Source organism: Mesocricetus auratus, unplaced genomic scaffold (assembly GCF_017639785.1).
Source record: "Mesocricetus auratus isolate SY011 unplaced genomic scaffold, BCM_Maur_2.0 Super-Scaffold_6731, whole genome shotgun sequence".
In the NCBI taxonomy this organism is placed as follows: Eukaryota; Metazoa; Chordata; class Mammalia; order Rodentia; family Cricetidae; genus Mesocricetus; species Mesocricetus auratus.
The window spans coordinates 7320475-7332485 of record NW_024429185.1 but is presented as its reverse complement, the minus strand read 5'-3'; the positions used below and the strand labels follow the sequence as shown (position 1 = coordinate 7332485).

The following is a 12011-nucleotide window of genomic DNA, read 5'->3' as shown; positions in this document are numbered from 1 at the left end:
TAAATAACCACAAAAACTCAATTGAACCTGCTTCCTGGTTAAATATTTTTAAATAATTGTTAAAAAGTAATGAGGTTGACTGTTTATAATTTCATCTCCATCTGCTTCCCCCAGTCATGGTTTTAGGAGGATGCTATTGAACCAGTAATGATGTCCGATCCCAGGAGAGACTTGAAACTTAGTAATGTAATCAGCCCTTGAGCAATGAAGAAATCACTGAATAAAGATTGTTGAACTCACTAAGCAGGGCTTCACAGAAGAAATCATCACTCATGATGACTTTCTAAGACCATGAGTCCCAGCTTCAGTGGCTTCTGGCCAACAACCCATTGGAACTTCTTAATTTCCAATTAGTAAGAACATATAGTCCTAGCTAGGGACAATAAATTGTTTCCTTTGAGTTCAATAGTTTACCAGCCTCAAATTAGTTTATTTAGTCTAACTAAATTCATCAATCATCCACTATAAATTTTGAGAAGCTTAGCTTTTGCTGTACATTTTCTGCTGATAGGCTCTCTAAGGGAATGGAATATATCATGTCCCATGAATTTCTCTATGTCCTTTATTGATATTATTTTTCACTAAGTGAGAGTGCTTTAAATAAGAGTTCATTCTCTTGCTAAGACTCTTCTTTGTCCACCGTGAGACTTTAGTTTGATCCAAATACTACAGGATGGTTTTCCCAGCAAAAACTCTGACTTCCAAAGACATGCCTGGTGACTCTAAACATAGCTTTAGTGTAATCCACACACAACACAGAGAAGTAGGGAGGTATAGTGAGAGACACTTTACCAGGAAAAAAAATAAGCAGAAGCACTCAGTATTAAAAATGAGGAAGGGGAGGAAAGTCAAACTTACTTAGGTTTCTCCCCCTTTTCAGTAGCGAGGCAAACACATGGGGAAAGAGTTTTATGTAACTCCAGATGGGTTACAGGAAACTAAAAGGGAATGGGGCATGCAACTGTGGTCTTCTTTGAAAGTGTACAAAGGGAGAAGAAGGCAGAATGCTCATTTGCAGACATGAGTTAGATACTGAAGGGTGCTTTTACGGCAGACATAAGGCCTGAGGAAGTCATGGCAGCAGAGGTGAATTCTGGGGCTGACTAGAGGGCTCTGACTTCACCAAGGGACCACACATTACATGGTAAGAAAAAAAAAAGGTTGGTGTGACACAGAAAACTCAGCTACAGCTCAACAGGAGCCATCAGAGACCACCTTGGTGCCCAGCACCCGTTTCCACACCACAGCATAGCATAGACGTTCTTCTATGCATGGACCTCTTTGAGGAATGAAGAACAGTACAGGCAGAGACCCCTTCTAAATATGTGGGGCTTTTAAGTTAGTAAACGCAGGAATTATCTGTGACTTGCAAACCTAAAGAGTCTTTTTAGAGGTGGGTTGTTTGTTTTATTGTCTCCCCTTGTGGTCAATGCAGGGGGTCGCTTAAATCAATTACAAGTACTGAAGATATCAATACTGTTCACGCATCTGGCTTATATGTGCAAATAACCCATTATTTTTGGGGGGCTTAGCCCTGGCTAGGGTCTAGAGACAGAAACAGAGTATTCGCTAGCATGCAGTTCCATCTCCAGTTCTGCAAAACAGACAACAGTAACAGCAAATGGACTCAAATGAAGAAAAGTCTCAAATAGATGAGAAGTTTGCCTTCGCTTTAGCAAGACAACATGAGGCCTAACACGCACAGGACATAGAAAATAACTGAAATCTGTTATTTACCTTCACTTTATATTAACAAGCAACTAACTAGTCACACCATCTGTGGACTCCTAAAATAGTCTTATAAGTTATTTAATAATTGTAAATACAGACAACATTTAGAATTCACATTTTAGAACATAAAAGCTGTATACAGAAACCACCTTTACTTGACAGTGTTTAATGTGATATATAACTAAGATTTAAAACCTATTGTATTTGATAAGTTAATTATTAATAGTAGGACAGCCAGGGTAAAATGACAATTTTACCAATCTTCAATAATAGGAGACAGTCATTCTTCTGTAAACTTATAATCATGATTTAAGCATACATCTGTATGCACAAATTCTAATAGATCTTAATAATAAAAACCCAGACTCAGATATCGGGGTATACACTGAAAGATCAGAGGAGTAAAAGAGCCAGCCACAAGAGAAATCTCTTACCTCTACTGAATCTTCAGACCAAAGGGTAATCCTGTCTCTAGGAATCCTCAGACTGAATGGAGTGAGCTCCTGTCTCCTCCCCTTTTATATTCCTCTCTCTGCCCAGCCATATCACTCCTGTCTCCTCCTCCCTAGTGCTGGGATCAAAGGTGTGTGACTCCCAGGTACTGGGATTAAAGGTGTGAGCCACCACTGCCTGGTTCTGTTTCTCTGTTTCTGTATTAGACTGGATCAATCTAATGTAGCCCAGGGTAGCCTTGAACTCACAGAGATCTGCCTGCCTCTTCCTCCCAAGTGCTGGGATTAAAGGTGCGTGTCACCAATGCCTGGCATCTATGGCTATCTAGTGTGGTTAGCTCTGCACTCTGATCTTCAGGCAAGCTTTATTTATTAGATCACAAACAAAATATCACCACATACATCTATAATAGAGTTCAGACTTTGGAAGCATATTAAATATTTTTGTACTTTTACAAAAAATTATTAAGAAGCCTGTGAAATAGAAATGAAGATATCTAGATAATAGAAATTTCTTAAATTTATAGTTAAATATTCTTTCTTGTAAGAACCTTTTTGCTTCTTCCATTTTTGTACAAAATATCCATTTAGTTAATTTTAAGTGTGACATCAAATGAAAAGTACTACCCACTTATCACTGATGACATGAAATGGAAGGTAATATAGCTACTCTAAAACATGACATTACAAATTAGATTGACATTGACCCTGAACTGAATTAACCATATTATAACATTAAAAGTATCATACGTACATTATGAACTGGCATTAAGACCCAGAACACTCTCATATAAACTAAATGTACACACATATCATCAGCACAGATGCACTCTAGAGAGTCTCAGCTTTTCTCCTTCCCTTGGTAAACAATGAGAATCATGACATGTGTAGGCAGTGTATAAGGGCTCTCAAGTCTGCTTTGATTCCATTATTAAGAAATCCATATAGGATTGGATTAAGACAACAGGACATCATGCCTAACAGGTGACAAATGCAGTACACCAGCTTGAAATGTCTATTGGAGATAAGGTTATCGTTGAAATCAGTCACCACGTGGAAAAGGTGGAGTGGCATCCAGCTAACAGCAAACACTAGTATGAGTATAGTCAGTCTGTAGAAGACACTTCGAGATCGCTTTTTGATTCTAGTGATGGAGCGCTTGACTCTCAGCTCATGGGCATCTGAGTTTTCTTCAGGTTTCACCTCGAAGCAGGTTGGGACCCCTGGGATGACCTTACTGGATGAAGAGAGCTGACCTCTGACTGAGCCCAGGTTTTCTGGAACTGTTGGATGGTTCTCCTTGGAAGGTCCTGCTGGAGCAGGTAAAACACATGCCGTCTTCTTGCTGTATCTTCTTCTGTGTTTTCTGATGAATGAGTAAGTCCACTTTTGCCTGCTGGGGGGTTTTGCCTGGTTCCCGCTCTTTTTGGATGGATGAAGAGTTAAGTTGATCATCTCATTTTCTTCCAGTCTGTTTTCTTTGTGGGACAACCCGCAGCTTATACTCCTGCAGACACTCGTGTGGCTTACCGTTAAACAAACTAAAGGCAGAATATACTGAACTAACAATAAAGAGATTGTGAAAGCAATTCTGTATGAATCGGAAGGCCATGACTCAACACACAAATACTTGCTGCTCAACAGCGCTGAGCCAAAGGTTTCCTTAAGTTCCACAAGACTGTGGAACACTGGGAGGGGAGAACAGATAGCAAAGCCCAGGGTCCAGACCGTAGCTATCAGGAAGTAGCCATGGTTTGCTGTTAAATTGTTAGATATAGGGTGCTTTATCATATGGTACCTGACAATGGCAATTGATATTAAAATCAAAGTGGAAACCAGAACTGACACACACTGGAGGAAAGGCATAATGTGGCACATGGCTTTGCCGAACATCCACTGATCCAACAAGACCGAGGTCAGTGTGAAAGGTGAGCAAAACAGCACTACTAAGATATCGGAGAAGGCCAGGTTACCTATAAGAAAGTTCACTGTAGTCTTCTGATTGCGCTTTTTCATAACAGCCATTAAAATGAGTAGATTTCCCATAAAGCCAAGAAGACTGACAAATGTATAGAGCCCAATCAGAAAGTATTGTAAATCATCCACACTACCCCTGTAGTCATCCCAGACAGGAAAGGCAGCATTCCGAGCAGCAGTAGTGTTGTTCTCTGTACTTCTGTAGTCAAGCCAGACAGGGAAGGCAGCATTCCCAGTGGCAGTAGTATTGTTCTCTGTGACAATCGTCTTGTTAAAATGCTCTTCAAGTTCAAAATCCATACTGAAGTCCTGCTTGGAATAAGACCACATCCATTAATGGCTTGAAGTAAAATTACATACTGCTAAAACTTCAACGTACTCAGAACGAAACTAAATTGGTAGCTTGTCCCCATCCCCTCACAAGCCTCTAAGGTCATAAAATACCCTTTATTTGGTTCTAAATTTGCTACAAATTCAGCAATAATAATGACAGAAAACTTAAGTCTATCACTGGTTTCACACACTGTTAACTTCTGCTCAAGTCAGATTTTGTTTTTCAAATTTATTTCAGAAATAACATAAGAAAAATGGAAAAGGAAAAGGCAGAGAAAAACCCCAAGATATGTAATTTTGGTAGCCTAATGCTATTATTCTCTAGTGAAGATGCCAGAAGTGTATTAGCCTATGATATTGCCTTTGAAAATTCTTTTCTTTCTTGTCAAGATCAAACCTAAAAGTCACTATCCTGCATCTGTGTTACTCTCTGTTAAGCCTCAGGAAATATGGTAGAAGAAGGGACAGAAAGAACCTAGCAGCCTGTGTGACTGGGGGAGTTGTGTGGAGTGCTGTCAGAGCATGGCATGGCTGTGACTCTCTTGAACTTTTGGCAGCTATGATTACCTGTACAATTCTGTACAAGAATGGGCCTCTCCACACCCTGCTGAAGAAGGAAGAGGGTCTTGTGTGATCCCAACCTTTCCTCAGGATTTATAGGCAGTTAATGATTGATGGGAGACGTTTAGCCATTGGCAAGGTGCCCCTTCCCCTGTAAATGAATCTTTCATGTCTTTGAGAAAGAATTCACTGGGACACACACACACACACACACACACACACACACACACACACACATCACAGGAAACTGCAATGGAGATAAGTTGAGAAAATGGAAGAGGAGAGAGAAGGTATTGGGGTAACATGATCAAAATGCATTATGTACATGTGTGAAAATGTTATAATTAAATTTGTTGTTATCACTAATCATTATACTGATAAAAATGTTCCCTTACTGCTACATTGGATGTGATCTCTTTAGAACTCCCATGACAGTGAGATTACAGCTATCTGACACTGGTGTTGCAGTCGGCTTCACATAGCCATCATAATGCCTCCAGTTTACTGCATTTACTTCTAAGCAATGCAAAGTACAAGCAGCCCCTTACTCTTTGTGGTTCCCACTGCAACACATGGCACAGTAGGTTTATCACTGGGTGTCAAATATTTATAAGTGGATCAAAAACTTCAGACAAAAAAATCTAGTGATCAAATGTGACCTACTTCATGCAGTGTTTAAATTTAAGCTCCCCACATATACAGCATCATCTCAGAACCTGGGTCTATACAGTATCATTCATTAAAGGCTTGAGAAGCTGACAGAATAACTCGGGGTTAGTTCTCAGTCTTATGAATTTGAACTGTGGGCTGACTAGCAGTGCTAATGGGAAACAGATTGCCTGTTGTTGTTTTTTTTTAATCTAAAAACTACTTGTAAATGCCAGTTCAAGAAAGATCCCGTAGCTCATATCGTCTCCAGAAAGAACTGCATTTTAATTTTAAATGTAGAAGTGAAATTAAAGAGACCTCATAAGATCTTTGTGTCAAATGCAAGAGTGGCAATCATACTGTATTACGTACCACCCCTTCCTCTCCATAGATTAGAGATTTCGTTAGTGGTTCGTGTAGTGATAAGTAGCCTCTAATGTATCAGCAAAGGGAAAAAAGGTGTCTTTTTAAAAATGATGAGAACTCTTTTGATACAGGCTTTCACTATGTTACCCAGGCTGGCCTTCATCATCCATTATCCTGCTTCAGCTTCTGACGTACTGGGAGTATAGACATGATAACATGCCCAGTTGTCATGAAAACCTTGTTTTCAAACAACCACCACCTAGTGAAAACTCAAGGCAGCAATTGTTAATTTAACTCTGGCAAATATATATTGCTATAGAATTAGATAGACAGATAGATAAATAGATAGATAGATAGACAAAGAGATGATACGTTGATAGATGATAGATAAAACAGATAGATGATAGACAGGTGATAGACAGATGATACTTTCATAGATGATTGATAGATAACAGGTGATCTGTAGATATAGATAGACAGATAGACAGATGGATAGATAGCTGGTATACACTTATACATACAGCTAAGAAAGATTTTATTATATACCAACATATATTTACCTGTTTATTTCATCAGCCATGACTGAAAATTACTAAAATAGAAGTAAGCATCATTCTCTTCAATTTATGATGAACCTACAGGTCCTGATTCAATACATTTCTGTACGATGGATGCTTTGATTCACAGATAATCATCTTAAAGCAAGACTGAACTTCTTTTCATTGTCAGAAATATTCACATAGCTATTATTGCATAAGAAAAGTTGAATGTTCCTATGAATGTCTACCACTGACTCCATGATGCTGGAATAACTTTCTGAAACTAACCACACCCATCCAAAGATAAATTACACCGAAAGCTCCAGCCCATGTTCATTTGTTCTTAGACCCTAACCACTAATTTCCATTGGTTCTGACTCAAGGGAAAGAGGAGAGATGGAACAACAGTGACTCACATGGTCTCCTGAATCATCCCACTCACCATATGACTAGATAATGGCCTTCCAGCAACTGCTGTGGGGAAGTCAGTGTGCTTCTAATAAAAGTGGCCTTGACTGGTGCTTCAGTCCCATTTCCTGAGTTCTGGTGACCTCTCGCTCCTTTGTGGCCTGTTCATGATCCTATTTATACTTGGGATATGCACGGGCTGTTTGTAACAATACTTCTCTGCCTGCTTGTACTTTTGACTCACTTTTTTGAATCAACCCTTTTTCCTTAAACTTGTGGTAGGTCAGTAGTCACTAATTGGATTTTTCTTCTATGACTAAAGCAAGGATAAGGGACAAATGGGACAGAGCCATCCACAATGGCTTTGTGCTTTCTTGCTATATGACATTCAGAATAAAATTGCTGTCAATTTTTTTAGAGAAGAAAGAAATGCAGCAGGTTTTTCTCTGCAATAAAAAATATGGTTTTGAAGGGTTGAGGCTATAGTCAATCTGCAGAGTGCTTGCTTGTCTAGCATGTGTGAGGCACAAGGTTCAGGCTCCAGCACAAACACATAAATGTGCCTGTACACATATGTAATTTGAAGTCTAAATTCATATTATATCCAACGGATGAGGTCCCATTTTTTGATGTTCGATTAGATTAAAGATAGGGAAGGTATTCATTATTTTACCAATATCGAGAAGCATAATAAAGCATATCAGGTACTCTGGATGCTAAGTAAATATTTGCTATTAATCATTTTATAAAGATAGCTTACTGTTCCAGATTTAAAATAAGAGAAATGAATGGCGCTGAGGATTTTCGGGATACAGTATGACTATGTGTTTGTATATCTATGTGTGTATGGATATATACATTCACTGAAATCAGGGGTTTTAAATAGCCTGAAATGAGATATATACGTAGACAACAATGATTGTTTAGCACTTCAACTACCTAAATGCAGTATCATCATTGATAAAAACGCATGACCAACAGGAAAATAAAACTGCCAAAATGTTACAGTTCTCTTTAATTAGGTGAAAATGTGTACCAGACTGCACAGTTTTTACTAAAAGCATGTCTGTTTTAAACTATGTGAAAATTACTATGAATTTATTAGACAGCAAAAAGCTTGGCAGATCAAAGAAATACCATCTGAAGGCTTCACTGGACACTGGAGAAAAATGGACGATAGCATTTCTTTCCTAAATTATTTCTCTATTTTAAGTAGCTACCAAAGTTACTTTTAGACAAATATCTGAGTAAGATGTTGCTCCTTAAGTTAAGCTAGTCTTTACTGAAACCTAATATGCCCCGTACGCTGTTCTGAGTCTGAAGATGGCCACAGCATCTATACATCACACAAGCACATCCACACACATGGCAGGTAAGGTACTCCGAACAGAAGGTACCTCCTGCAAATCTTAGCTCCCTTGAATGACTTCTCACAACTAAATTATAGATACTGCAATGTGTGTGGGAGGACACATTAATTGGTTTCTTTAAAACTGCTTCCTTATAGTTAGAGGACAGTTTAACCATTAGGCATTGGGTATAAGTCATCCATTTTCCAGCTGAAACTGTGAAGTAGAGGAACTACTTTGAAATCAAAATAAGTAGGTAAATAACAAATCAAAAGATCTCCTTGCTTGCACTTACCCATACACTTTCTCCCGTTTTCGTGAAAAACAACAAACGAGTCTCAGAAATCTCAGTCTATGAAACATTCCTCTTTGCAATAACCAGCTCTCTATATACAGTTGCATGCAAATACAAGTACTTCATAGATGATAAAAGCAACGTCATAAAAGATTCTTGATTCATCTTAGATAATGCCGGAAGGGCACTTCAACAATTACATAAAGGCATAATATTGTAGGAAGAAGAGTGTTTCACACCACATGGGTTCTTCCTTTCTACCCATTTCACCACCTGAAATACTCAAGTTCAGTTCCCTGAGTAACACAATGAGTAGGTGGGCGGGTGGGGGGTGTTCATTAAGCTGTGGCAACTTTACAAGAGTATTATCTGTGAGCGCTTATTGCAGTTTTCTTATAAAGTGCTCTGTGTGTGACACGAGTGAAGTCAGAATCAACCTCAAGGGTTTTGAGAAAGTTCTTAAAGCAGCAAAGAGGAGGAACTACAGTGACAAGAAGGCTATAGAGAGACTGCTCTACACAGGTAAGTAAGGTTTCTCTGTTAGGATAACTCCCTGCTTAATAAAAATGTGTATCATTCTTTCTGCAGAAGAAATCAACCATGTAGGAATAATAAATACATGTAATTCTTGTCTAGTAATAAACTATCAACTGCCTGCTTGCTGTGGTCTTGCAGAGATGGCACGATTCCATGTCCCCACGTATTCTCGTGGTGTGTTATTCTGCAAGACAAAATCCTGCAAAAATTGGCCCTGGACAAAAAAACGCAGTCCTGTTCAGCTAATAAACATGCAGGTACCCACGACCCTTCTGCCCATGCTTAGACTCTTAACAACACAGTCTCTCTTTCCTTGAGCCATCTAGAAATTTGAAATGCATTCAATCTTGAGCTGTTATCACAGATTATTTAGTTGTTTTTTTTTTTTTTACTTCCATCTAACAAGATGTTCTTCGAATTGCTAAACTGCAGGAATATAAACATACGAGTAAGAATTCCCTTCTCTGGAACTCAGGTGTGTGGATAGCTCTTTCCTGCTAGCAGCTGACTTACAGACCACCTTGCAAACCTAAGTGCATAGCTGTCCCCCGGTGTGTGGCCAGCTGTGGGACCAGGAGACAGCTGGGTAGCCCAAGGAAATGGTAGACTGTGTCCTGGGCACCGACAGAGCTCGTCTAGGACTGACAACCTGCCTGGGCACCCTGTGGGCTGTGGTTCCTCCACCTCAGAAGCCCACCAGGCTGCACCCCGTGCTCCCCCCAAGCCGACTGCACTTCGTCCAACCCATCCTCCCATCCTCGGGACCCCTCAGGAGGATCGTATAGGGTCAGACAGGAGCCTGCTCCACCGCGAGTTTGGCACAGGAGGGACCTGCCAAGCAAGGAAAGATTCGCTCTCCCTTCCCGCCTGACAACTGCGGTTTCTCCACCTCCATCCCCTTTCCCAACCACGCTGCCTCCCGGTCCGCACCCCACCCTCTTGGAAACCGCAAGATGCTCCGGGACCCAGGATAGGGGCTCGGGCTTCGGGTAGGGTCAGGAGAGGCCTGGAGTGGGTACCTCGGGATGCCCCGGCCGCCGCGGGTGCCTGGACTCCTGGGTACGCGAATAAGCGCTGTGCTTCTGCTCGCAGCGGTGGCTGCGGCGGCAGGAGCGGGACCTGGAGGCGGCGGCGGGGAGGAGGGGCCCCGGAGCCGACAGGGTTTTAGAAGCGCCTCGGGAACACGTGACAGTCCCCGAGACCCCAGAGACCTGGTTCAAGATGGCCTGCTCCGAGCCCCATAGCCCGGTTTGGAGACCTCCCAGTCCGTGTCTTTTGTTTGGAGGCCCCAGACAACAGTTCTTGGGCTTCAGGCTGTGTCCCGCCATCCTGTGTTCTGGTTCCAGGAGTTAACTTAGGGGTCCCACAGATGTTTGCCAGTCCTGTCCTCAGCTCCATAATGAGCTGTGTGGGAGTGGGCTTTTTTTTTCTGAGAGCTTTTGTAAGAAAAACCTTCAAGGCCAGTTTTCCTTTGGAGGGGGGAGTGGGGGACGCAAATTTCTTTCTTGCCTCTTTGACATGAAAAAGTCTAGGAAGCATTCTGCGATGCACCATGCAAAGCAGACAATGGGACCAACTTCCCCTCTAAGGGGTAAGGAGTGTGGGTGTGAGCAAGGAACACATAGCTGGAGGAGCTGGGGAGTGAGGGTAACCTGGACTCAACCCTCCTCCAGAGTTTTCCATAACAAAAAGTGTGTGTGTGTGTGTGTGTGTGTGTGTGTGTGTGTGTGTGTGTGTGAGACGGTTGTTGCTGTCCTTAAAAAAATAAAGACAACATAAAAATAGATAGAACAGACAAATAAAACCTTGTCTGTCCTGTCAAACCAGCTTGATTTTCATTTTTAATCTTGTCAGATCTCTGTCCTTTTAGCAAGATTGTGTTAGTATTTGGCTAATTATTAGTTGGCAAATACTTGGAGCTTCTTCCTCTGTGGTGGCAGTGGTGGCCTGGTGGTGGCGGTGGCAGTGGTAAGGAGCTGCATGCCTCAGGATATAGCCTGCCATAAACAACTATCACGATGACAATATATGACATTGCCTGCTGCAGGCTGACTGCAAGACTGAAGACGTTGTGTCAACTGAAGATGACTTTCATCCCTTGGGAATAATGCAACATGTTAATCTAACCCCTGGGGCAGCAATTGCTAGCTGCTCCTCAGGGACAATGGCATGTATGCCTGTTCCTGCCCATCTAACGTTCAGTCCTCAAGGGAACTGAGGAGCATGCCATTTCATAAGCCCAAGTGAGCCAAGAACTTCAAAACGCTTCAGAACAATATGATCTCACTCTTCTGAGCTGCATTTGGGAAACACCATATTTGTTCCAGTAGCTGCCCACAACTGGTACCTGAGCGGGATCCTGAGATCCTGCTGTGAGGGAAGGGAGGAGGGAGAATGCCTTTTGGGAAGCAAGGGCTTAGCAAACAAGGACTTGGCCCTAGGTTTTCTCAATGCCAGCTGATGGCAGTTACATACTATATGTTGCCAGATGAGGCTCTGTTCTCCATTCCTTGCGCGGTCTGACACATGCCCTCCAAATGCACAGTGGTTTTCAAACAGCTCCTTAGTGAGGCCCTTGCTTCAAAATAAAATAAGTAGGCTGTGCTACATGCTCCTGCTTATCCCATGCTAAAAGGAATTTTTCCTTTCCCATGCATTTGTACTTCTTTTCTGATATTAGCGTATTGAAAATAAAGGCCCGTGCGACATTGAAAGGACTCTGAACTGGCCTATCTTGCTTGGTCCCCAGGATGTCCATAAAAACGCACAAGCCTGAGAAGAGAGGGTGGGTAGCAAGGTGCTTGCTGCGCAAGCC

At 41.5% G+C, this 12011-nt stretch overlaps 1 protein-coding gene across 2 annotated transcripts; it reads right to left on the bottom strand.

Moving 5' to 3' along the window:
• Positions 1 to 2480: 2480 nt before the first annotated feature.
• On the bottom strand, positions 2481 to 10329 carry Npy5r (neuropeptide Y receptor Y5). Of its 2 annotated transcripts, none has more exons than XM_005075191.3 (2): positions 10216 to 10329; positions 2481 to 4469 (listed from the first exon to the last, which is right to left on the bottom strand). In XM_005075191.3, exon 2 carries the CDS (start codon positions 4458 to 4460, stop codon positions 3060 to 3062), a length of 1401 nt encoding a protein of 466 aa, XP_005075248.1. In that variant the 5' UTR covers positions 4461 to 4469; positions 10216 to 10329; the 3' UTR covers positions 2481 to 3059. The 2 variants fall into 2 exon arrangements, with proteins under 2 accessions (XP_005075248.1, XP_040598153.1); XM_040742219.1 differs by having other exon boundaries at positions 2481 to 4472; positions 10216 to 10306.
• Between the last annotated feature and the right edge of the window lie 1682 nt (positions 10330 to 12011).